The sequence below is a fragment of the Stylophora pistillata genome, chromosome 10 (assembly GCF_964205215.1).
Source record: "Stylophora pistillata chromosome 10, jaStyPist1.2, whole genome shotgun sequence".
NCBI lineage: Eukaryota > Metazoa > Cnidaria > Anthozoa > Scleractinia > Pocilloporidae > Stylophora > Stylophora pistillata.
Genome location: NC_142528.1, coordinates 6,962,048 through 6,988,879, shown reverse-complemented (window position 1 = coordinate 6,988,879; position 26,832 = coordinate 6,962,048). Strand labels below are relative to the sequence as shown.

General features: G+C 37.0%; 1 protein-coding gene across 8 annotated transcripts in view; it reads right to left on the bottom strand.

The window, feature by feature from the left end:
- LOC111345785 (uncharacterized) overlaps positions 1-26,832 on the bottom strand; it is a 304,322-nt gene that overhangs the window by 184,389 nt on the left and 93,101 nt on the right. The window contains exons 1-21 of one of the 8 annotated variants that reach the window (XM_088735350.1): positions 21,154-22,420; positions 18,998-19,531; positions 18,327-18,431; positions 17,951-18,025; positions 15,999-16,523; positions 15,382-15,498; positions 15,122-15,193; positions 14,795-14,884; positions 14,346-14,429; positions 13,764-13,853; positions 13,131-13,193; positions 12,693-12,782; positions 12,212-12,274; positions 11,700-11,762; positions 11,255-11,344; positions 10,819-10,908; positions 10,078-10,167; positions 9,124-9,213; positions 8,633-8,707; positions 7,120-7,242; positions 2,709-5,047 (exon numbers count right to left, since the gene is read on the bottom strand). In XM_088735350.1, coding sequence (XP_088591476.1) covers positions 3,915-5,047; positions 7,120-7,242; positions 8,633-8,707; positions 9,124-9,213; positions 10,078-10,167; positions 10,819-10,908; positions 11,255-11,344; positions 11,700-11,762; positions 12,212-12,274; positions 12,693-12,782; positions 13,131-13,193; positions 13,764-13,853; positions 14,346-14,429; positions 14,795-14,884; positions 15,122-15,193; positions 15,382-15,498; positions 15,999-16,523; positions 17,951-18,025; positions 18,327-18,431; positions 18,998-19,531; positions 21,154-22,405 — 4,914 coding nt within the window. In that variant the 5' untranslated portion in view covers positions 22,406-22,420 and the 3' untranslated portion in view covers positions 2,709-3,914. Of the gene's footprint in view, positions 1-2,708; positions 5,048-7,119; positions 7,243-8,632; positions 8,708-9,123; positions 9,214-10,077; positions 10,168-10,818; positions 10,909-11,254; positions 11,352-11,699; positions 11,763-12,211; positions 12,275-12,692; positions 12,783-13,130; positions 13,194-13,763; positions 13,854-14,345; positions 14,430-14,794; positions 14,885-15,121; positions 15,194-15,381; positions 15,499-15,998; positions 16,524-17,950; positions 18,026-18,326; positions 18,432-18,997; positions 19,532-21,153; positions 22,421-26,832 lie in introns of those variants that run through there. The other 7 variants (XM_088735349.1, XM_088735351.1, XM_088735352.1 and 4 more) reach the window with 7 other exon arrangements.

Here is a 26,832-nt window from a genome sequence, read left to right as displayed (position 1 = left end):
CTACAGATGCTGATGTAGTTCTTTTTTTAAGTTTCAAAAAAGTTTGAAAATCAAAAGAGAAAAAAAGTGTGGTTTCACATTGCAAACATAACGAAATATTACTTTTGATAAAGAGGAGACTTTTTGTGGGGGGGAATACGATAATAAAGCACTTTAGTTGCACTACATAGCGACCAGCTTTAAAATCAGCATTCTATGTGCATATGGATTAAGAGGAGGGTCATATCCGTCGGGTTTGATCTTACTCACCAATCAGATTTTTATTCCATGACCGCTGCACTTCTCTTGCTTCTTTCTTCTCGCGGGTCCGTATCCTTGGCCGTGCAGCTTTTAATGCCCCTGCTCGCTCAGCCGCACACGGCCCTTATGAAGGGGTTTGTTTGTAAATCATTTTTTATTACTCGGGCTTCCGTAGGAAAGCCCAAGTCTGAAAATGCAAGCCGTTTTGGTCGCCAAAAGGGGGCTCACGGTCCCAGGCGTTCCTTGCTTAAACCGCGGAAACTGGGATGAGAGTGAAACAACTTGTGTTGTCGTGGGCTCGCTCTTCGTAAACAACGGTAATTCGCAGAATGCTGTGTTTTGTGAAGACCGCTTTGCAAAGATTCCTGTCTTATAAGCTCGTCCCACATGTAAACGCACAGGCTGTTCGTGATAGGCCCACGCTAAATGACGTCGAGTGTTTTCGGAATGGGCCGGTCCACGAACTTCATTGCTTGAAAGCTTACCAAATGTGGAATGTTGATACTAGTTCTCACGGGATAACAAATGAACCATATGTGTGGGTTCAAACTACGAAAATACTGGCAAAACTGTGACGGCCGATTTAACAACAAACTATGATCATGAGACGAACACCTCACTCGCTGAAAAAATTGAGAATGGTTGTGAACACAACTTCGAAGGTGGGGCCAACAACAGGATACTGATAGAAGCAACTTAAATAGTAAGGTTAAATAACTTATATATATGTCTTATTAGACGTTTTGTTGTGTAGTATCGCTGAGTATTTTTACGAGTTGTACCGTATTTTGACGGGCCCGTAGGGCGAGTCAAAATACAAATAACGAGTAAAAATACTCAGCGATTCTAGGGCTCGTCAAAATACGGTACAACTCGTAAAAATACTCAGCGATACTACACAAGAAAACGACTAACAAGTTATTTATTATCCAACACGCCAAACTATTATTTCAGTGCGGGCGAATTTCGCGGATATTTATTTACGGGGGATCCTTGACAGAAGTATGCGAAGCGGAACGGAATTGGCGTGTTGTCGTGTTGCTGTTTCTATTTTCTTCAATAAATGAAGAAATTTCCAGGTCGTGTAGCTATTTTTCTTCGTTCGATTCATCTCATAAACTTGGATGTATATTTTCCAGCCATTCTGACTCTTCGTCGTCTGTAATATGATTCAAATTGTTGGGCATTTTTTTTCGTAACTACGAGAAAACCTGTTTAACCGGTACTCTAGAGTACAAATACCGCGTGATATTTGTACTCCTCTATGGCGTTATTTGTACTCTACGATGTGTAGTTGGATGATAAATATATCTTATTAGACGTTTTGTTGTGTAGTATCGCTGAGTATTTTTACGAGCAAATCTGTACAAATGTACCTCAAATTTGTTGATTTGCAGAGGTATCAAAAACGAAGCAAAGGTGAAGTAAATATCATATTTACTTCACAATTGTGCGCAAATACAACTGGAATAAATATCTGCGTTTGCATCATCATTACTTCCAATGCGAATTTAGATCAAATCGGGAGTCCTAAATTTGCATCATATTTGCTTCACTTGCAAATCCGTTTAAATCCAATTTTTCGTGCAGTGTAACCCTATGGCATACGTAGATCAGTAACCCCTCCTAACCCATAGAGGGTCTGAATCGAATATGGATTTATGTTCCCGGTGATCTGTAAAGGTCATCTTGTAGCGGTGTCACCAGGGAATTACCCAAGTCTAATAATGGAATGTGACGAAAATTGGAACAGTTTGCAGCTTTTTTATTTATTTTTCTTTCCACGACATTCTTCATCAAGTTCTGTCATTCATGGCAGTGTCCCTCTTATAACGTTTAAACACATCTTTGCGGCTATACACTTAAAAGACTTTCTAGGAAGACAAACAGCAATGAAAAAGTGGAATCCCAGATTATGAAACAGATCTCCCTTCTCCAGTAAAACACTCTTAAAGTTTGACCCTCAGATTTTGTATAAATGCCAATAAATTATTAAAATTAAAAGATACTTTTTCCAACGAAGAGCCCTAAACCAGGCTCTAGAGGAAACTATTTAGAGTTGCGCTTCTGATGGCAGAGGGGGCGTCCTTCTATTTGCAAATGGGAATATCCCGCTGGATGGAGTCGCATTTTTCACGACTGAATGACTATGAGGGGGTTGCATTTTCAACAGTCACTAGAATGGGGTCGCACATTTTCGGGATTTTAGGCGTGAGAAAAAAAATTAGGAAACGAAAAATGGGAAGACATGCGGTTAGAGTATTGTTACCGAAAGTCACTAAGTTGATTAAGTTGGGATCACGAAAATTACCTTTACCTAAGTGAATAAGATGGGGAACTATTATTGGTCAGAGAATTGAATATAATGGAAAAGGTTCAGAGAGGCCAGCAGCACATACCAAGCAAAAATTGAAACAAGTAACCCCCTCCTCTCGCGCTTTTTACTTCTATTTATTCTGGACGAAATCTAAACCGAAAAGAAAAAAAAACTTTATTTCCCAGATGCAAGTGGATGTGCGTGTTCTAGGCCACGTTTCCCTTTCTGTTGACAGATTCATTTAAAGCAAGAGATTATCGTCTTTTGCTTAAGGCTAGGGACTAAAAAAATTTTTAAAAAAATTACTTTTTTTGAATGTTTATTACATTTAACCACAGTCCTTGTAAAAATTCAAAGTCCTTGGTTAAAACACTTTCCGGTTTAGTGTGGTCCTTCACATTCAAGGGCAGCTTTAAACATTACACCAAAATTAATACCATCTTAAACTACTCCCAAGTATAAAGAAATGTTTTACGTACAAGGTACTTAAATAACATTGGTTACCATACTGCAAATATAAAATGTATAGGTAAAAGGTATTTTTTAGTTCATTTTAAAACAACAACTTCCGATTTTATCAATTAGATTATGGGATTATGTCTACATCAGGAGCCCATAATATTCTCAACTATTCCATTACACTGAAAAAAGGATTATACTCCCAAAAAACTACGTTGCCCGTAAATTTATTTCCTACCATAGGTAATTTGTACAGTACTACTTAACTAAGCTTTTAATAAAATCATCAACTAAAAAAAAAAGTACAAGTTCGAGTACACGCTGAACAGGAATAAGAGCAAGGTTAACAAGAATGAGAGCATTTTCAATAAAGCTGCTAAATAGTACTTTTAAAACTATTAAAAACATATCTGTTATCAAAATCTAGCAAACATATTGTCATCTTATTTGTTATTCTCTTTCAGAAGACAAAGTCATTCATCAACAACTGATAAAAATAGAATTCAATATTCTTGGTATCCTACAGATCCCTTATACGGAACAAGGCCTATATACAACGTACTTTCTGAAATAAACTTAACATGCAAAAAAGATCAGGGAAAATTTAAAAATCGTTTGTCAGACGACACCGGGCCAGTCATCAGTTGTTGATCATGACAAACGTTTTCTCTTCCACACTGAGTCATTTAGAACACACTGTTTGATCAACAACGGATGGACATGGTCAATAACGTGACATAACCTAACAAACTGTTAGTTATCTAACTAATTATTTATCTAATTAATTATCATATATTCACAGTCGTTTAAAAAACACGCGTTGGACAATTCTATCCTTTCTAAAAAATGAAATTGTTAAGTGATAGGCGATAAGTAGCAAGAGGAGCCTATCCGAGCTCTATGCCTCTGACTTAATGGAACGGAAAAGTGACAGGCCTTCTCTAACTTCCCAGTCAGTGCCAGTTATCGCTTCAGACAAAAACTGTTTTCCCACGTCTGTTACCTCATTCCCTCCGAGGTCCAGGCTCCTCAGTTTGCAGTTGGGATCAGTTAAGGCTTTGCACAAGTACTTTATTCCTTCATCTCCTATTTCATTGTATCTGATGTCTAAACTCGTTAATGCACAGTTCTTGTTAGTTAAAGCTCTAGCTAAGTCCTTTACTGCTCTGTCTCCTGCTCCATTCCAACTTATGTCTAAACTCGTTAATGCACAGTTGTTGTTAGTTAAAGCTCTAGCTAATTCCTTTACTGATCTGTCTCCTGCTCCACTCCAACTGACGTCTAAGCTGGTTAAGGTGCAGTTAGTGCTGGTCAGAACAGTAAACAAGTGCATTATGTCTTCATCCCTAAACCTATTGCTACTAACGTTTAAGCTGGTTAATGTGCAGTTAGTGCTGACCAGTGCGTCACACAAGTGATTTAATCCTTCACTTCCACAGTAATTCCTACTGAAGTTCAAACTAGTTAACTTGCAGTTGACACTGGTGAGCACGTTACACAAGCGCATTATTTCTTCATCTCTTAACTCATTGTCAGAGAAGTTCAAACTGGTTAAATTGCAGTTGACACTGGTAAGCCCTTCGCAGAGGTGTTCTAATCTCTGACTTTGTAAATCAATGCAATACAGTGTCAAGCTGTAAAGTTTACCCTGAGTAAGAGCTGTACCCAAGTTCTTCAAACCTTCTTCAGATATGCGACTCCCAAAAAAGATTAATCCGGTTACTTTCCAGTCCCTGTCGGTGATCGCTTTACACAATGTCACCAAATCAGGGTCGTACTCTGTTGGCCACGCCTTCAAAATGCCTGACGTCGAACTGTATAACGATGAACTAATCGTCTCCTCCTCCTCCTCAAAGAAGTACCACGCGTAAACAAACCAGTCACGTGGCAGTTTATATGAAGAAAGTTCATCCATAAACAGCAGTGCCACCTGCCATGCACCTTCTCTGATGTGAATACTAAGGAATGTTTTCAATTTGTACTTATCCATTGCTTCTCGTAATTCCTCCACGGCACTAAGGGAATGGAGTGCTAAAAGAAGAAAGAAAAGAATTTTTAATATTTTACTTGAACACAATACTGTGAAAAATCCGCCTTTACATATTTTTTTATCCAACAGACAAACCACACAAAGATATCTTTGCAAATTGGAAACAAAGAGAATTTTGAGTCTCAGTATTTCATTCAGAGTCATTCAAAGTCAAAGGAAACCAGTGGATAAAACACAGAGATAGACAATATAAACAATAAATGTCGTGCGATACCAAAAACAGTGAGTTAAGCCCATTTTCTTTTTCTTTGGCACGGCAAAAAGTCTTAAAATTTCAACAAACTTAACACGCGAAGTTGTAAATCACTGTCATAAAGTTTTATTCTTACATATTCTTTTTCCTCATTCAAAAATTTAGAAATCTAGAGTCAAAAAATGCCTGCTGGAGATGGTGTTGCTGTTGTTCTTTTCCGAATCTGAGTTTTTGAAACCACAAACGTTTCAGAACATTTTCAAAATCAAAAGAGAAAAAATGTCGTTTAAATGGCAAACAAACAAAAGAAACGTTTTCCTTCTGGGAATAAAGCACCACATAGGCGATCAGCTTTAACATCAGCATTATACATGCTTATGGACTACGTAGAATGGTCATGTCCGTCCGGCTTGATCTTAATCAGATTTTTATTCCGTGACCGCGCACTTCTCTTTCTTTTTTCTTTCTCTCGGGGCCGTACCCTTGGCCGTGCAGCTTTTAAGAGCCACTAACCGTAAATATCGAGAATCCGCCGACAGTTGCAAAATTTCGTAATTCGTTTTATATTTCTAAAGGACCCTTTTAATGAACCTTTTTCGAAAACTATATCAAAAAATTCTCTCGCGCTTTTTTCCCTCCGGAAAAGCGAAAAGTTCTCAGTACGCCTAAATGGCCGTTGTCCAATGAAAAATTATGCAACTTCGGCAACTTCGTACTCTACAACGCGATGCAATCCTACTTTCAATTTTGTGTGCTAGCAGATGGTCCTTTCATCTCTTGGAAAATATTAATTTCTAGCTATGTTGTTACGTGTAAGTCTGAATAGTGAACAGTTGAAATAAAGTACTTCGCGTCTCTTTCGCGGAAGTCTCTTTCAACTTCAGTTGCCTCTGAACAGGTCTGCCATATATACTTAAAAATCACAATATCCATTATCTTAAAGCATTATTTTTTTATTTTGATTCATCCAATTCTTTATCTTGGCCCGCCATAAGCGGCACGTCCAGGTTTAAAAGAGTTTGGGCTATTTCTTCAAAATTGAAATGCGAACCGCCGAACAGCTGTCACGACCATTTAAAGGCCTTTAAAAAGGTCTTGTATGATATATTTGCATACCAAAAATGTGTCATCTTAAAGTTTTATCCTTGAAGTTGAATTCCTCTAAGTTTCTTTCTTGGCCCGCCATAGGCAGCGCGTCTAGCTTTTAAAGAGTTGGAGGTAAAAAATGACAAAAAATGTAATGCGATCTGTTGAACGGCTGTCACGCAAGAGGTCAAGGCCAATCTTTCAGCTTGCCCGGGAATGTGCAAAATACTCATTGAATCTCTAGCGGGATTGCATCGCGTTGTAGCGTACGAAGTTGCCAAAGTTGCATAATTTTTCATAGCTTTACGGGGGGCCAACGGCCATTTAGGCGTATTTTGAACTTTTCGATTTTTCGGAGAAAAACAAAGCGCGATAGCACTTTTTGATATAATTTTCGAAAAGGTTCATTAAAAGGGTCCTTTCTAAAAATAAAGTGAATTACGAAATTTTGAAACTGTCGGCCGATCCTCGATATTTACGGTCAGTGGCTCTTAATGCCCCTGCTCGTACAAACGCACACGGCGCTCATAGAGGGATCTGTTATAAATATATATTTTTTTCCTTTAAGAACGGGCATTGGACTGCGTAGGTCATTCGATGATTGTATAAATATACCAGGTCTACGAAGTAAGAACAAAGCCAACACCAAGATCACAAATCTTGACCATTACAAAAATCCAGCATTTCTCTGCAATCTTACGACAGAAAATAGATAACTGGAAATATGTTTGTAAACCAATACAAACTGTCAGTTACTTTAGCCATGTTAAATACCTCGCTTGCGTAAGCCAAGTTTGGCTGACTCATTGAATAAGTAGCTGGCATAGCTCTGGAGTTCCTTGGGTAAACTGACATCAAACTTCACCAGTCCTGATCTAATGGTCGGATACATAGTATCTATGATAAAGGACATAAAAAAGTAAAACTATTTCAATACTTTAGGTCATATTCTAAGATCTGAGAAATTATTGAGAAAAAAATTAAGGAACTACTCATTGAGACAAAGTAAGCGTCAATGTAGCCATTATCTATGACAGAACACGGAGAAGCTTACCATTAAACTTATATTTATCATTGAAAGATACCAATACCATTTCATGTTGTCGATCATTTCTTACATATCACATTATTTTCAAAAGTTCTTTAATGCAAGAGATACATTAGGGTCTTAAAGGAGTGATTGATACTACGGCCAACAGTTAAAAAGTTGGGCCATTCAACGCCTTACGGTTAAAATTTTGGCCATTTTACGGCTAACGATTAATTTGTCTCTGTTAAGAAGTTTAATTAAAAATTCTTTCAGTTAACCCTTTTAACAACTAACAGTTGAAATTTGTCACCACAGTACCACACACTTCACGCGCGTGCAAATCCCAAGCACTACCCGCACCAAGCAAAGTGCGCGTAACAGCACCTATAATTTTGCATAAGTAGGAAAAGTTGAAAGTTTCTAGGACCAGGGTGAGCTTATCCCAAGAAGCCAGTTATTTTTAAGAAGCGCTAGGAGAAATTCACTTTTCCGTGGTCTTTCTTCACTTGTTTTACTTTATTTAATTTCTCTGAATGCAATGGAAGGTTGTCTACTAACTAAACGAGGGCGATGGCTGGCATGGGTTGCCAAGATTTGCTACTCGTGAGAACATTCCTCATCTAAGTGCTCAGTGCCACAGGAGAAACGTAACTGAGCATCGCAGTTGTTAATAATTACTGTGGTAGAAGAAGAGTCCCGTGGAAAAACATAATTCGATAAAGAACTGGAACTGTTTAATAACAGTCTGCATTCTCTGTATTTGGTAATTCACTGTAGTCAATTACCAAATTGACCACAATGTTCCATTGTCTATTTAAGAAGTGGACAGTGGTTCAGCGTGGTGTGTTACTCTTATCGCCAGCGATATTCTTCATCACAGTGGTCAAAAATGTTGTGGACTCACGAGGAGCAGCCGATTGGGTCCGCAACAAATTTTGACCACTTTGATGACGAATATCGTTGTCGATAAGAGTACAGACCTCGCATAACCACTGTCGATCGATTTGTTGTTTACCACAATATCAAAGTCAAATAAGACGATTCCTTCAGTGCGTGACACGTTGCGTGCCACAATGACGTGAGCTGCATAGTCTGTACTCTCATCGATGATGGCAAGTTAGCCAATCAGAATGCAACATTATTGCTGATTGTGGTAAAACTCCCTTCTGACAATAGTTCCTGTCCAATGAGCGCGCGAGAATTGCTACAGTTATTGTAAAAACTAATTTTCTCTCTAACTGTGCACCATCTAATCACCTTCCATCCTCTTTTCCTGCAGTTGCCTGAGTAGTTTTTCTACGTCTTTTTGAAAGGTCCTCGTTGAGAGAATACCTAAAGAGCAAAATGGTTTAATGCATTTAATACCATTCTTGGTTGATAGCATTATATCAGAGGAGAGGTTGGCTTAAATATGGAGTAAATACACATTAATCGATGTTTACCATGTAATGGGCGCAGATGTTTTGCAAGTTGCATGCAGGGCTTGGAAATTTAAAAGCAATGAGTAAAATGTCCGGTTGCATTATATGTTAACCTGCCTCATAGTTCATGAAATTCATCACAAGGATTACATTAGGTGTCCGAGAAAGACCAAAACAACACATGCAAAACAATTTAGGAATTCACTTTCACCTTAAAGTTATCTTCTAAAAAAATCAAGCCTGTATTGTAGAGCAACCATTTCCTTGCTTCACTTTCCATATTCAGTTTGCCCTGTTCAACAGAACCACTATGCTTGTTTTACTTACCTTCGTATCTTTCTCTGCCTACTTTCACTCGTAGTTCTTCTAGTTCTTCTTCAAGAGTAGCAGTGAAGAGCTCAGGGGGAGGTAGAGTACCTGATGTTACAGAGAAAGTTTTATTTAATGACTTGGTTTTAGCATTTAAATGTGTAAATGGTCTAGCTCCAGATTATTTAGTTAAATATTTCGTTAAACATTTAGCAATCCACAATAGGAACACAAGGGGATGTAATAGTTTTGTGGTTCCCTGATGTAGACTGTCAAGGGGACAAGGGGGGTTTTACTACTGGGCTCCAAGGGAATGGAATGGGCTAGCTGAGAATAATAAGAATGTGAAAGAAATTGATAGTTTTAAGAAGACTCTTTTTAAAAACATGTGTTATAAGAAATAATTTTAGTTTAAATTATTATTGTAAATAAGTTTAGTTAGTTTATTGTGACTGAAAAGCCCTGTTGAAGGGAGTTCCAATAAAGTATGTAGGTATGTATGTGCGTGTGTGTGTGTGTACGTACGTACGTACATATGTCTGTCTGTATGTATGTATGCATGCATGCATGTATGTATGTATGCATGCACGCATGCATGCATGTATGTATGTATGTATGTATGTATGCATGTATGTATGTATGTATGCATGCATGTATGTATGGAAAAGGTAACCATGCAGAAATATATACTGTATTTAATCAATCAGTGTATTAGATGGCAATCTCACTTAATATAAAATTATCTAGATGTAGAGGCCAAGAGGAATTATCTTTACGAGGGAATAATTTCCCTTGAAAAGTTATAATTTGAATAAGGAGTAGAAGCCTTCATTGTAAGTTATTATAAGAGGGAAAACTTTTTCTTGAAAAGTGATAATTTGATACAGGATCGGTGATGGCATTTTATTAAAAGAATTCTTACATTATTTTATTTAATTTGCTGAGAGGGAATCAATAAACATTTTCATTCACCTTCCATTCTGAGCCTTATAAGTTCCATGCATAGTTCTGCTAATTTTTTCAGAAGATGACCGGTTGAAGATTCAGGAATAGCTAAACTACCTGAGAGAAAAGATATACACAAATGTATTCAGCACTCAGTGCCATAACTGTTGCTAAAAGTTAAAGCATACCAGCATGTATTAAGGTCAAATGAAGGAACAATGGTGCAAGTTTTCCTACATCATCACTTATGATCATTGTTGAAATTAACTATCTATAAGTATTGTATCATCACCACATGCCACAGTCAATTTAATAGTTTTTTAACCAAAGTTATGGACTAAGAGGCAAAACTCAATTAAGAAAAATTTACCTAACAAAACTAAGTTACAATTATAGCTGAGAGCATTTAACAGCATTCTTGGATGAAAATTTATAAGGGCAGAAAAAGGTTATTGTCTCAGATATGGAATAATTTCTCTCAAAAGTGATTGTGAAATTGTGGAAACATTCAATTCATTACATTATTTTATAAGTGTTGAGCCATTTGCAAGGCTAAAATATGTTAACATTAAAACCAAACGTCTTTTGACTATGGGTTATCATCACCCCAGTGATGACCTAGTGTCAAAACATTTGGTTTTTACTTTTAAAATATTTTAGCCTGGTAAAAAGACCATTTTTAAACCTAACCAAATTTTATGGACATTCAGTAGCACTGTTGGATCAGATTCTCCCTGAAAATGACAAAATATGATTTTTTCTATTCACCTTCCTTTCTCAGCCTCATAAGTTTCACGCATACTTCTTCCAGCTTTTCTTCAAGATCAGTGGTGGAGAGAGGAGAGGAAGGTAAAGAACCTGACAGAGAAGGTATACAGAGCTATTCAAAATTCAGTGTCTTGCTTTACACACTGTACCTGTATAAACAGCAAATTATATTCAAGCTGAAGTCAAATAGTGTCACTTCTCCATTCTGACACCCGAGTGATCAATCTTGAAAACAGTTATTCCATTTACATTACATGTATTATTAACACATACCAACTCAATACTACCTTTAATTAAAGCAGAGCCAAGTTTGGATTAATCTGCTCTGAAAAGTAAAATCTGTCATGACTGTTAAAAGCATTTCAGAGCATTCTATTTCCTGCTTAACAATTTTAATTCTGATTAAACCTTAGCCTCAGTGTTTGTTTTCACTCACCTTTCTCTCCCTGAATTTTCATAGTTTTCTGTCTTCCTTCCAGGTCTTTTTTCTGACCAGCACTGGGCAACACAACAGAGGGTGAACTACCTAAGGCCAAAAGTACACAGGACAATTTATGGTGTTACTCTTAATAGAGACATTATAACATGTCAAACCAACATGACTGCAGTGTACAAAATTCATCTACATTACTTCACTGTCAGTTTTTTTAATATATAATTTAAGGTCTAGATTGAGAAAACTTACATTATTGTTATATAGTAGCTGTTTACCATCCCCAGCCTCTATCTTCTAAATTTTCCCTTAAAGCAAAGGACAGACTGAGGAAAACTAATAAGGTTTAATCTCCTTTCAAAAAAAATATTTGAGAAGACAAAGTATTTCAAAGCAGTCTTAGTTCAGTTGTGCCATGAAGGTTAATTTAACAGCATCTTTTACTCACCTTTCATACTTTGAAGTTTCATGAGTAGCTCTTCTAGTTCTTCTTCAGAGAGAGGCAAGATACCTAAAAGCAATGGTAGATGAAAAGAGAGATAAACATTCACTGACTTTTTATAGATAATAGTTAGAAAGAGGCAAACCAACTTGTATTTATGGATAAACTGCCTTTATGAACTATTAAACCAAAAAAGCTGTTCAAAACATCAATTTGATATACACGTATATACATTATACAAGTGTGTTGTTTTATTTCCACAAATTCAAGCCAACTCAAAAGAGAGTGAGGCACAATCACGTTTGCAATAATTCACATTGAAAAGCATTATCTGACTCTACATAATCACTTAAGAGCATTCTTGATTGACAAATATAACACTTACATTAAATAGTGAGGAAAACTAAATTGGGTTTAATTTCCTATCAAACAAAATATTTGAGAACTCAAAGTATTTCAAAGCAGTCTTAGTTTAGTTTTACCATGAACTGGTTAATTTAACAGCATCTTTTACTCACCTTTCCTTCTTTGAAGTTTCATAAGTAGCCCTTCTGGTTCTTCTTCAGAGAGAGGCAAGATGCCTAGAAGCAAAGGTATACAAGGAGAGAGATTACCATTCAGACTTTTCTACGGATAAATAGTTAGAAACAGACACAACAATTTGTTTCTATAGATACATTGCCTTTATGAACTATTGAACCAAAAAGTTGTTGAAAACATTAAAAGATTTGTTATACATGTATATAAATAATATATCATGTAACTTATAAATATATATGTTGTTTCAATTCCACAAGGCAACACAAAATTCCCTTTTAACACAAGTAGAGAATGAGGTACATCACATTTGGAATAATTTACCTTGAAAAGTATTATCTGACTCTACATAACTGCTGAAGAGCATTCTTGCTTGGCAAAAATAAAAGTTACATTAATTAATAATTAATTATACTTAGATAACTGTGTAAATGTTAACTTCAGAGTCCTTTTGTCACTCACTTTTCTCTTCCTGAAGTTTCATAGGTTTCAGTTTTCCTTCCAGTTCTTTTCCACGACCAACAGTGGACAGTTTGGTGGAGAGTGAAGTACCTAAGGGTAAAAGCACACAGAGCGATATTAGTATTCATGGTGTTACATTTAAAAGAGAGATGACAACATGGCAGACCAACACGTGACTGTCTGTAAAAAGTGTCTGAAATTTATCTAAAATACATCAATGTCAGTTTTTCAATACATAACCTATGAGGTTAAAAAAAAAAGCAGTCCTTTTATTTCTCTATGATCTAAATTTTCCCTTAAAGCAAAGGACAGAGTGAGGAAAACTAAATTGGGTTTAATTTCCTATCAAACTAGACATTTGAGAACTCAAAGTATTTCAAAGCAGTCTTAGTTTAGTTTTACCACAAACTGGTTAATTTAACAGCATCTTTTACTCACCTTTCGTTCTTTGAAGTTTCATAAATAGCCCTTCTGGTTCTTCTTCAGAGAGAGGCAAGATGCCTAGAAGCAAAGGTATACAAGGAGAGAGATTACCATTCAGACTTATCTACAGATAAATAGTTAGAAACAGGCACAACAATTTGTTTCTATAGATACATTGCCTTTATGAACTATTGAACCAAAAAGTTGTCGAAAACATCAAAAGATTTGATATACATGTCTATAAATAATATATCATGTAACTATGTTGTTTCATTTCCACAGCCCAACACAAAATTCCCTCTTAACACAAGTAGAGAATGAGGTGCATCACATTTGGAATAATTTACCTTGAATAGTATTATCTGACTCTACATAACTGCTGAAGAGCATTCTTGCTTGGCAAAAATAACAGTTACATTAAATAATTAATTATAGATAACTGTCTAAATGTTAACTTCAGAGTCCTTTTGTCAAGTGACTGTAAAAATTGTATGAAATTTATCTAAAAATTACATCAATGTCAGTTTTTCAAGACATAATTTATGATCAGAGTTTAAAAAAACTTTATCATGTACTATCATTATTTTCACTATTATTAATAACAATAATTATTATGACTATTTTACAGTATTACAGTTAGAAAAATACCTTTCTTTTCCTGAAGTTTCATAGTTTCGTGTCTCAATATTTTTTCTTTTTCATGACCAGTAGTGAAATATACAGCTGAGGGTGAAGTAACTAAGGGTGAAAGTGTACAGTGCGATGTTAGCATTCATGGTGTTTAACTTTTAACAGAGAGATGATAAAAATGGCAAACCAACAAGTGACCATCTGTAAATACTACAGTACTAAAATTTATCTTAAACAAAGCACTGTCAGTTTTTAAATGCATAATTTATGATCAAGGTTGAAAAAAAAACTTATTATATATACTATGTACCATAATATTTCACTTATTAGTCATTATTTATACTGTTTCAACATCCCCAGCCACTACCATCTTAACATTCCCTAATAGCAAAGGACAGAATGAGGGACAACTAGTTGCTACTAAGCCACCAACAACTTTTAAAATAATTATTCCCTCATACCACTGGACAGAGTGAGGGAAAACTAAGTTTAGTTTTCTTACTTTTAAATGTAATCTTTTGCATAAAAACTGAGAGCATCTCAAGGTATTCTTTGTTTTGTTCTATCCTGAAAGCTAAGTAAATAGCATTATTCAACCACCTTCCATTCCTTGAAGTTTCAAACGTAGCTCTGCTAATTCTTCCTCAGGATCAGAGGCAGAAAATTCAGGGACAGGCCAGGTGCCTAAGCACAAAGGTACACAGACAGAGATTAGCATTCAGTGACTGCCATGGAAAAAGTCACCACAAGACATTCCAATGTGAACATCAAGACAGATGGATACTTAGGCTTTGTTTAAAACAGCAAAAATGTTTAGATGAAAAACTTGTGGGTTTGTTTGTGCTAAAACTTTAGAGTCTAAAATCCTATAAAGAAAAAATAGGAAACCTACAGTTGTAACAAATTAACCCGGCCCTTTGTTCTCAAATCTCATTTTATTAGTAAATTCAATCTTTTTACTTTCTGAAGAGCATTAATCTTGCCTGATAAAATTACAGTTTCATTTAATTGATTCTGACCAACTAGCTTTAGAGTCCTTTTTCACTCACTTTTCTCTTCCTTAAGTTTCAGAGTTTTCAGTTTTCCTTCCAGTTCTTTTCCATGACCAGCAATGGACAGTTTGGTGGAGAGTGAAGTACCTAAGGGAAAAGGTACACAGCAATTTATGGTGTTACTTTTAATAGAGAGATGATAACATGGCAGACCAACATGTGATTAACTGTAAAAAGTGTATGAAATGTATCTAAAATACATAAATGTCAGTTTTTTAATACATAATTTATGATCAAGCAAGTCTAGCTTTACACTTGGCATAATAGCTGAAGGTACAAATATATTCACTTCAGATGTTAATTCAAACAAATTTTCCTGTGCACCTATCTTTCCTGTAGGTTCTTCTGGTTCTTTTCTTTTTCTAGTGGTGCTTATTACAGTGTGGGGTCGAGTACCTAAGGAGATTAGCATTCACAGCCTCTATTCAAATGTGTTGTTTCCTTTAAGTTGTACCGTTTACAATATCACTGATGCCACATTATTGCTTAATGACATTATTCTTCAAAGATTTCATGCAATTGTTGTCACCATTCACAACAACTTTTCATTGGGTAACTTGACATGTCTTTCAATTTTTTTTCACCTTTCATTTTCTCTGTCTCAACAATCTTTGTCTTCCGTTCCCATTTTTTCAGCTCTTCTTGTTTTTGTAAACTTTCACTGGTTGAACTTTTGGAGTGGAATTCAGAGGATATAATACCTAAAACCAAATTATAACAAGAACAAATAATGAAGCAATCATTGAATAATGACTTATTAAACAATGAAACATACCTCTAATCATTTTCATAATAACTTACATAAACCTTCTCTTTAGCTCCTCCAACAAAGATCTTGCCAATTAACATTTTTTACCTTACTTTAATTCATTTATCAACAGATCATAGACAAATAGAACCAGACAGAAAGGAAAATATAGGAAATGATAGCAGGTTAATAAATGGGGTCAGGATGCTTGAAAAGCACAAAAACATCAGAGGAATTGTCTTGAAAACAAATCACTTCTAGCATTAATTTTGTCATGGCTCACAATAAGTCAGTATGTCCGCTAACTCATATGACAGTTGGTTCTATCGCGATCAAAAATTGCACCCCTCTCCTCATGCGTGCTAACCACGTTGAAAGAGTGATGGATTGTGTCTGCAAACTTTTCAAAACATTTTCTCAAAGTACCTGGCTTTGTTCCTTTCTTTTACTGACCTCTGAGTGCATCCTTCTCAAAGTACAATTTGCATGCATTGTACTCTTCTATGTCCATTGTTGTCTTCAGCTTTAGCTCTGCCAGGTTCAGTTCCTTCAAGATCTTTTCAGTCACAAAACAATCTCGCACCATCTTACTCAAAAGGCCACAGGAGTAATCTTCCCATAATTCCTCCAAGCTCTTGAGAGAATCGCACTTTACTGTTATCACTAAACTTCCTACAGAAACACATGTGATGTGGACCTTCATGTCTAGCAAGTATTCCTGAAACTCATTGCATTCATCCCTGCTTTCTGGTGGCATAGTATGAAGGTAATTCATAGCAATTAAACACAGGACTTTCTTTTCAAGTGGTTGGACATCTTCTAAATCTGTATCAGATCGTCTTTTTCTGCGTGCACCTGATGCTATGGATGCCTTCTGACATTCTGCTGGCTCCATTGTGGAAACTGAAGCTGTGCTGCAGGTGTCATGATCTGCAAGTTTCACATGTTCCACGTCAACCTTGATATTTAGTTTCTGATCTGTTGATTTGGAGCAAAGTGTCTAGTAAGTTAAAATTGTACTTTAAATCAACTTATCCATATAGGAATTCAGAACAGGAAGCAAATAAAATCAGATTTAAAAGAAGACATTAGTCTTGAAGTTATCACTAATACTGATATATTGAACCATAAAACACACCTTGTATCAATTTTATAAAAACCCAACACAAAAAAACCGGTTACATTTTGTTTCATTGCTCCTTCAACAAAAATCTTGTCAATTAATATTTTCATTGTGAGTAAATGAGGATTAATTCAGTTTGGATAACATACATGTATCAAACTTACATCTGACCATCTGTATGGTGTGTAAGATTTATTCAAAGTATATCACTGTCAGTCAATCAATGCATAGTTCATGGTCAAAGGTTAAAGGGAACCTCCACTCTCTTGGCAAGAAAAAAATTTGGTGAGTATAAATTATGTCGCAGGCCTTCTCCATGAAATGTTTGATCAGCTTTCAACATTCTTCGTCTTCTACTTCACTTTCTTCTCTCTCTTCACTTGAACAGTGCTCAAACTCCAACTGATAGGGAAGATCTTGACACACTCACAACAATTTTTCTTCAGACAACAGCAATATAGCATCAACAACAGTGAAGCACCATACCAAGAGTGCACTGAGCAACCATAAAATGTCATCCGCCCGGAGGGCACAACCCACTTATCAAGATGGTGGCCACAGGAAGTTCGAAGTGCATGTAAGACCCTTCTTTGGAAAATTATACAAAAATCAGATTGCTTGGTGAGACAATTTTTTTCAGCCAGATCTATTGAGAAATACATACGGAACATTTTGAGCGTTATTTTTTAGAAGAGTGAAAGTTCCCTTTAAAAAACTTAGTTCACTATCATAATACTGTTTCATCATCCCCTGCTACTACTAGCTTAAAAAAATCTTCAGTTTTGTAATAAATGAATTCTTTCATTCCAAGATCTCATTGTAATTCTCCTTACTGTCCACCATACAATTCTGATGACATCACATGCCTGTTTGTATTGTAAAGAAAAAAAGTGTTTTGGTCCATCATAGTTAAGTTAAAGGGTTATAATTAATTCAAAAAGTGGATTCTATGAAACTGTGAAAAGAAACTAGAAATTGTCCAAATTCCATTATGTCCAGATAAGTCAACAAAAGAATCACATGCTTTCAGTGTTAGTTCTTAAATGTCTTTTGAATTATTACTGAGACCAGTTTTACACAAGTACTGTAATATATACACTATTTCACAGTTCCGTGGCACAGACAGATGAAAGATGGAATCAGAAAAAACAAACTTGGGATGCAAGATTTTGTTAAAAAAAAGCTAGCACTTTATAAGAGTTGAAAGAATTTAACAGCATTCTTGGTTGATTTATTTCCTTGTAGAAGACTACATAAAAGAAAAACTGAATTTTCTGTTCACCTTTCATAGTTTCTTGTGGTTCTTCTCCTTCTTTATTGTGACCACTGGTGGACATTTCAAAAATGGGTATACTACCTAAGAGTTAATTAGTGCACAGAGCAGTTATAATTATTAATAACTTTCTTCAAATCACTTATTAAAGAAAAGATAGCCATGGGCATTCTAACATGTGTCATGGTCATGAAAAGATATTAATAATAATACTCTCTCAGAGTTGGTTCTTCAAGACATCATTCGGTTCCTCAATTACATTATATCATAAATTATTTCAAAACAGATCCTAATGTCACAAAGAAGTGTTTCTGCAAAAACTAACGCTAAATTTTTGGTTTTATTAAATTTCTGAAAAGGAAGCTTTAGATTCAGTTGTGTTTACTTTTCACTTTCTCTGACTCCACATTAACCTCTGTGTTCTGTTTCCATCTTTCTATCTGTGCTTCATCTTCAGTACCTGTGGAGTATGACTGAGCTGACAAAGCACCTAGAATAAAATTTAAAAGAAAACCAATTATGTGAGTTTACCATTCAGACACTAAAAACTGCATTTCCAATAATATTCTATGACAGTTACACAGATCTTATTATTGTGCGGCAGATAACCCACATTTAATTAATTTTATCAACCAAAACTACTGCTTCCTGTTATCATTTCCCCATTGATTCTTTTCAAATAAATTTTATAAAGAATTTAAAATAAAATTTAACACAGCCAAATGGAAAAAAAGCACTACTTCAAGCAATAATTAACTGAATTTAGTTTTTTCTTTTAACACAAACAGACAGATCAACAAGTAAAGAAATGAAGAAAGTTCAACTGACGCTAAACAAAAATTTAGATACAAACTAACATCTTGCGAACGAATCAGTTATAGCAGGACTTAGACAGTCAGCACATAAACATTTTCAATTAGACAACATGTTCTATTTTGATAGAAAACTAAAACCAATTCTTCATATCGTAACAGTTTTAAAACCCACTCCATGATGAAAGAGAGACACTTGCAAATATTTTTGAGATGATCTGGTCTTGAATTGTAAGGTACTAACCTCTGAGTGCAACTCTCGCAAAGTACAGTTTGCATGCATTGTACTCTTCTACATCCATTGTTGTTTTCAGCTTCAGCTCTGCCAGGTTCAGTTCCTTCAAGATCGTTTCCGTGACAAAGCAATTTTGAACCACTTCACCCAAGTGACCAGATAAATATTCTCTCCACAATTCCTCCAAGATCTGGAGAGATTTACACTGCACTGTTATCACCAGACTTCCTTGTCTAGCACACTTTATGAGAACTCTCAGCTCTTGCATGAAGTCCATGAACTCATCACGCTCTTCCTTGCTCTGTGGTGGTGTAGTCTCAAGATAGTTTTTCCCAGCTAATAAAAAGAATTTCTCTCTAAGTGCTTGGAGAGATTCTGTGTCTGGACGAGACACACTTCCTTGCATTTCTGGTGCAGCAGATGACTTTTGGAGCTCATCCATTTGGTATTTTTCAGACTCCACGATGGAAGTTGTTGTCTGATTGTTGGATTCAGCAGGTTTTTGGTCTTCCACATCAATAGTAATATCCAACTCATCAACTGCTGATTTGTAATAAGAAGTGCAAATTAATCATAATCCATATAATTTAACATGATGTGCATCTTGAATCTCTAAATGTAATTGTGAAACTCATGAAATATTTTTCAGAGAAAATCCACCATAAAACTTACAGCCAAGGAAAGATAACAGTTGAATCTGGTTCCTATGAGAGTTTACCTCCTTTTTTAAGAGAGGAAAGAAGAGATACTCTAGGAACAACAAATGCAATGTCCATTCCAATCTCCAGGCTAATGGGCATTTCTCTCAGGAATCTTTATGTAATTATTCCCACAAAAATAACACAATTTTTGCATAACCACATGCTCAGCATTTCCAATGTTTTGTAATCAGACCATTTTATTTCCAAGCCTTTGGTAAGAAACTAATTTTCTTGAAGATTTTTTGCCTTTACTGTAATTTACTGGGACTAAAAAAGGAGAGGACAGCAATAATGGTATCTTTCTCAGTCAAACATCTTGTCCTTTCTCTGTTTGATTACTAATTCTTTTATACAACAAATATATATGAAATACATATATATGAACTGCGGTTATGAAACGTATATGTGCACGATCCTTCGCAGTAAAGCACTATTTAAGCAATAGTGAAAATCAGACCTGAAAAAAATTCAGGCCTGTACGGGATTCGAACCACTGACCTCTGCGATACTAGTACTAGTAGGCCATCAAATTAATGCTAGTATCGCAGAGGTCAGTGGTTCGAATCCCGTACAGGCCTGAATTTTTTTCAGGTCTGATTTTCACTATTGCTTAAATAGTGCTTTACTGCGAAGGATCGTGCACATATACATATAATTCTTTTATAGGTACATTCCCATCTTGAAGCAGGATTATTGCACAGATAAAATAAAAGAGGCCATGTCTGTACTCATCACTACAACCAGATGTGTTCTTACTATTTCCAAGCAAGACTTGGTAAGGTGAAGTAAGTTTTGAAATTGCACAGGAATAATTAAGTTACCTTTTTTCCAACATCTTAACTTTTTTTCTAAATTTCCTAAACCACCACCCTATTAGTATTGGATAAAGATGGCCACAGAGGAGAGAAACAATCTCCTCAGCAGCCTGGAAGTTGCCATGGAAACTAAACATGTACAGCCCATCACAACTTAAATCTAAACAACATAAACAACCCAACATGTGGAATCAATGCTAACCCAAAAGTGGGAAGGTAAGAAAATAAGGGAAACAAAGCTGCAAAGTAGCAGGAGAAACCAAGCTAAAGAACAAGGCAATGTTCCTGCAAGATCTCCCTTTGGCTTCCACACATCCCTGTGAAGAAACCAGTGCATTGAAATCTGTACCCCAGGTTTCAGCCTTGCCTAAATTACCTTTCGTCTTATTATTGCTAGACTGCAGTGATAGCTAACACACATAAGTGCTGCAAGCATGAAGCAAATATTATAACAAGGAGGATGGAAGAAAGTGGGAAAAAAGGGTTGCAATCAGATCTCAACATTTACACAAAAACTACAAAAACCTTGCACTATTTAAATGAACAATGTACAGTCTTTCAACAAATTTTCTACATTTACAGACAGAATATTAAGTAACAATATCACATGGATCTGAACTGTAACAAAAAATTAAAAAACTGAACCTACCATTTGCATTTTCCACCACTTTCTCGATCATTCCTTTGAATCTCTCACATTCTGCTCTCCAAGAGTACACCTTTCTGTAGTTCTCTCTAAGCCGTCTTGCTTTAGCTTCTCTTTCTTCTGCACTTTCTTCAGACATCTCTCTAATCCTTCGTGCCCATTCATCTGCATCTTCATCTAATTCAACAATAACAGTGTTCCCACCTTCAACTTCTCTCAGAGCCTCAGCTATGCCAGATTCACCAGAAACAAGTATAGGAATACCAGCAGAAATGGCTTCGAGCGCGACAAGCCCAAAGCCTTCGGTACGAGAGGGTAGAGCAACCAAGTCTGATTGATAGTACATCATCTTAAGTTCCTCTGGATCGTTGCAATATCCACGGATGGTTAAATGGCTGCGGTTGATGCAAGTGTTGTCAAGAAACCATTGCTCCACTTTTTGATGTTCACCAGGAGATGAGCCAACAAATATCAATTCAAATTTCTTACCAAGAGAACCTATGGCATTTGCGATAATATCGTATCCTTTAAGGGAAAGATCCTCAAAGGTAGCTCGGCCGAACACAAAGACGCTAAAGTTTTTTACTACTGATCTGTCTACTGCCAACTGTGATTCATTGGAAAACTTTCCAAAGATCCCAGGAGTAACCATCTCCACTTTAAGGAGATTTCTGCTGTACTTCTGTTGCAGACGGGAGCCAACGGCCACAACTGCATCCGCTACTTTACACAACTCAATTTCCATCTGGTGCTTCTTCTCGTTCTCTTCGATTGTATCTGTTGCAGCCGTAGTTGTTTTTTTGTATTTCCCAAGATCCTCACAGTAGACATGGACAAATTGTATCCATTTACACTTTGTATGCCGAACGAGGGAATACGCGGGATTACCCAGCTTTCTTCCGTGGCCTATCACCAGCTGTGGGTTTGGAAGCTCGGAGGGTGGATACTTCAAGCACTCAAGGGGGTCGGATGAACCAGGAACGCTTCCTGCTGTAATTAAATTGACACCATGTTGTTTGGCATCTTCTCTGTCCTGATCGTCGCTTTTTGAGACGTAGCAATGGATTTTCATGCGACCAATGGTTGTTTCTGCCAAATTAATAGCGAATTCGCGATTAAAAGTTGATAATCCACCCTTCGAAGACTTCCACTCGTCACAGAGAAACATGACATCAATAAGCCTCTGTTCTTCCTCCTCCTCTCTTCTAGCAGCAGAAAATGCAGTCGAAGACGCCATAGTCCAACGCAGAAACATGAGAGGACTGGGACGAGTTTATTATGTGGTTGGGTTTCAGGTGACGTCACAAGCTTTGCTGAAGTTAGTGTCCGCCATGTTGGTATCCCTCGGGTGTCAAATTTATCAATAATTAGTCGATTTCTATAGTGAAGCCCTCTCTCTTATCGCCATATTATTTCGCCAACTACATGAATATCCAGGAAGAAAAAAGCGATAAAAGTATCTGGCATTCATCTTAAGGTATCCCAGTGCTCTCTGAGTATGCCGAAAGCTTAGAGAGTTGGAAGGAAAGATGTTTGCAAAAGATCTCGGTCATTGGGGTTGACCCTGCAAGCATACCAGCCGAGAAGTTCAGTCCAAAATGCTTGCCTCCTGTGGAAGCGTCCGACTTGCTGAGTTACCTCGTTCTTGAGACCAGCTTCTACACCAGGAAGCAGTTCAAGGCGTTCAAGAGTCTAGAGGCGTTTAATCAAATGGTGTCGGGATTTGTAACCTCAGTTGTAAGCAAAGTAATCGCCGGCAAGTATGCCGTGAGAGCACGAGTTTGGCATTCACAGCATATGAATGATCCTTTAGTGAACATTTGGGTCATTTCCGAAAACGATGGGACTATTTTGTCAGCCCATTGCTTGGGATGCAAAGCTGGACTGACTGAGTCATGCTCACATATCGCGAGTGTTTTAGTTATGTTAGAGGCAACCACTAGAATTCATGGCAAGGTCGCTGGGTGTCACGAAAACTCAGACACCGAAAACTCAGGTCCCTCGAAGTGTTCTCCAAGCTTCCGAACTGCTCCATAATTCGATAGTGCATAGCATAAAGCATGAACCAATTTTTTTATAATATAACCGGTGGAATAATGCAACAAATCCGACTCGAAAGACGAACAACAATATCAAGAGTGATTCTTCAGTGAAGCGAATCGTGACGGCGCTGATGCCGAGTCTTCTTTCGCGTTGTTTTTCTCTTTCTGCCTCATTAGCCTGCGAAGCAAGCCCTGGGGAAGAGGAGGGGGGATTGGGAAGCAAGCCCTGGAGGAGAGGAGGGGAATTGGGGCGAGGGGAGAAAGAGGGCTCCTCTTTCTCCCCTCGCCCCAATTCCCCTCCTCTCCTCCAGGGCTTGCTTCCCAATCCCCCCTCCTCTTCCCCAGGGCTTGCTTCGCAGGCTATGCCTCATTTAAGAATTCTAGCCCAAGGGTCGCAAAATTGTCTTCGTTTTGGGACTGGTGGGCCGAGTCTCTGTTTGTATCCATTATTATCGCGAAATATTTAATAATTTTTAACAGAGCGACAACAAGGATCTGTGCGACGAAGTACAAGAAGGTAAACAAACGTCCCTTTCGGCTCGTCAAAATCACGTTACATTTTAATACTTTGGTGTTGAAGCGAGCGCATTTGATCCCGTTAACTGTCAACGAAAAGTTCAAAATTAACGGGGAAAATGGAGGAAATCTAAGCTAAATGAAGTCTTCTGTCACTCTAAAATGTTTTAATACTCAACCATCGGACGATTTTGCGAAACGTGCAACTTGCGGCCTTGCTTTTGCTGCTTCAGTTGGATGAAGACCCAAAAGGTCAAAATACACGCAGCACTACCAGGAGTGATCATGAGTCAAGTTTATCTCTTGAATTTTCGAGGAGTCTGAGTTTTCGGGGTGTGAGTTTTCGTGACACCCCAAGCTTACTTGCACTCAGGTAAAATGCTCATGGATTTTGCCGACATATGTCAATGAAGTGCCCTATGCAAGGGCTAAAGACATCGATTTCTCATCAGCTAAGAAGCTCAAAGAAAAACGTCGACCAAAAAATCGAGGATCTACAACAGTAGCAAGCCTAGAACAATACAACAACTTCTAGTTCCTCCTGTTCTTCCCCTTGATTTGTGATGATCTTAGGTATAGCGCATTAGATCATATATATAATGAATTTTGCGCTATAGAAATAATAAAATTATTAAATTATTATACGAAAAAATCCTTAGTCTTTATGCTTTCCACTTTTGCTCGAACAGCCAACAATAATGCATAAAACCATCCCTTCTTTCTCACATGAACTCTTCGTTAGATACGGTTTGTTTACGCTCGAGGGACACCAAGATGGCGGATAGTAACCGTTGCTGAGGTATTGGTCACGTGGGTGAAACCCAAGGATTGAGTACATTGGAAATCTAAACATTTCAACTGAAATGTTACTGAATGAAAAGCTACCCAGCCAAGTTTGAGAGTTTTCAGCGGAAAAATGTCCAGCTAGGAGCCTTGCAAAATTTGCAAAAATTCCATACAAACCCTTCAAATTTTTTGCCCTGTCTACCCAATCCATACAAACACTATTTTAGGTGATATTTGAAAAGCTGTCATTTTGCCATTTACCTTCTCTAAATACTTCTATTCTTGCTTAAGACTCTAAAATTTAGTTGATCTTTCATTTGAATATCTTAGTTTTTCAAACAAACGGAAAACAACCCAACTCTTTCCCAGTCCTCTCACGTTTCTGCAATGGCCTAATGCTGGTATTCTTCTACTTTTTTTTTCACCAGTCAGTACGTTTTACTCCACTAAATATAAAATTCAATATAAGTTCCTGAAGAACATTCGTGTCTGACTCCATCGTACATCTTTGATGCATCAGACGCTGATGGCTCGGGGGCGTCAATGTAAGATCGACCCACCGGAGGTAATATCTTCGGATTTCGTTCATGAAGTCGCCAAGTGCATGGCCGATTCTACCGGAAGTTGAGAAATGTATGCTAATTTGGCAACAACCAATTTCGTTCTTACAGTCTGGGTTATTATTCATGTACTTTGTGTAATTCGAGTTAGACTTACTCATTTCCTATTATAAATTTCAGTCATCGTGTGATTTTGGAAAACTTAATCGCATACATTTGTTGTTTTCGGCGTTATGTCCCTGTAAAGTATCAAACATCTTACAAACTTAGATTTCCTCCATTTTCCCCGTTAATTTTGAGCTTTTCATTCACAGTTAACTGGATCAAATGCGCTCGCTCTAACACCAAAGTATTGAAATGTGGCGTGATTTTGACGAGCCGATGGGGACGTTTGTTTACTTTTCTGTACTTCGTCGCACAGATCCTTGTCGTCGTTCTGTTAAAATTCTTAAATATTTCGCGATAGTAATGGATACAAACAGAGACTCGGCCCACCAGTCCCTAAACGAAGACAATTTTGCGACCCTGGGGCTAGAGTTCTTAAGAGCAGATCCATGCAAGAATCAAACAAAATCGCAAATTTTCGGCAAAGTTGAAAAAAATCAAATTCACTCGTCTTTTGCATATAGATAGCCTTTATTAAGTATATGAATGCCATGCAGTTTTTTCCTTGAAATATCTGTTAATTCCTGAGAAAAACGATGGAAGCCATGCACAATTTGGCGATCAAACAGAGTGCAAATAGGGTGGAAATTAGTCATGATTCACTTGACTCGCTTGTCAAAACTGCTTCGCTAGAAAAAGCGGTTCTGTCCTCGTGTACCGGTTCACAAGAGCCAATACAAAAGACCAAACAATACACAATAGCTAACCGATAACTCCTAAACAAAGAAAGAACAATGGTAATTCCCTTGTGAACCGGTACACCAGGACAGAACCGAAAAAGCCGTCATAGTTCCAATTTGTTGTATAACTTGCCATGGTCTAAACACCATGATTTCATAAACATTTGATTTATCTGAGTATTCAAGAGAAGTAAAGAAGTCATGGCTCTCCCGTGCTACGTAAAACGGTAGGCGAAGAATAACGATAGTTTTGAGCATGTGCCTTTGATTAGAATTTCGTAAGATTAAGAATGACAATACCCGAGTTAACGATCTTTCAAAATATGTAAAGTTTACTTTGGGGAGATGAGTGTGGGATTTTTAAGAATTTGTTGAAAATCGTCAACGAAATACCTAAAATCACGCCATGTTGTGTATGCGTGACCATTAACAAAAAACAAAATCGTTTTTGTTAAAGAAATCATGGTGTTAAGGTCCTGTAAAAACAAAGTTCGCGCACACATTAATCCAAGTAATAAAAAATGTAGATTCAAAATTCACGTGTTTTATACCTGCGGGCACTTTGCATATAATTACGCTCACACCACAATATACACTAATTAGCAACGATTCTGTTGTGATAAATCTAAATGGCGGCGTGAATTGCTGATTATGCAACACATGGCAACTCAAAAAGCGTAAAGAACAATACAACGGACTGACCCCAACTTGGATATGATATTTTCGAATTTTAAAAGTGCTTCATTTTACCGTTTGGTTAATTTCATTCGTGAGGTTTATCATGAACAGAGAAGCCGACCGCTCCAGCCACGATCAAAACCGGCTTAGTTTTCATAGAATTCTTCGTAGCTCACTTTTCAAATTTGTCCTCTTTATACTGTTAATACAAAGTTTTCTGAAAATTCTGAGGGAAACTATGAAAGGGCTGACAGT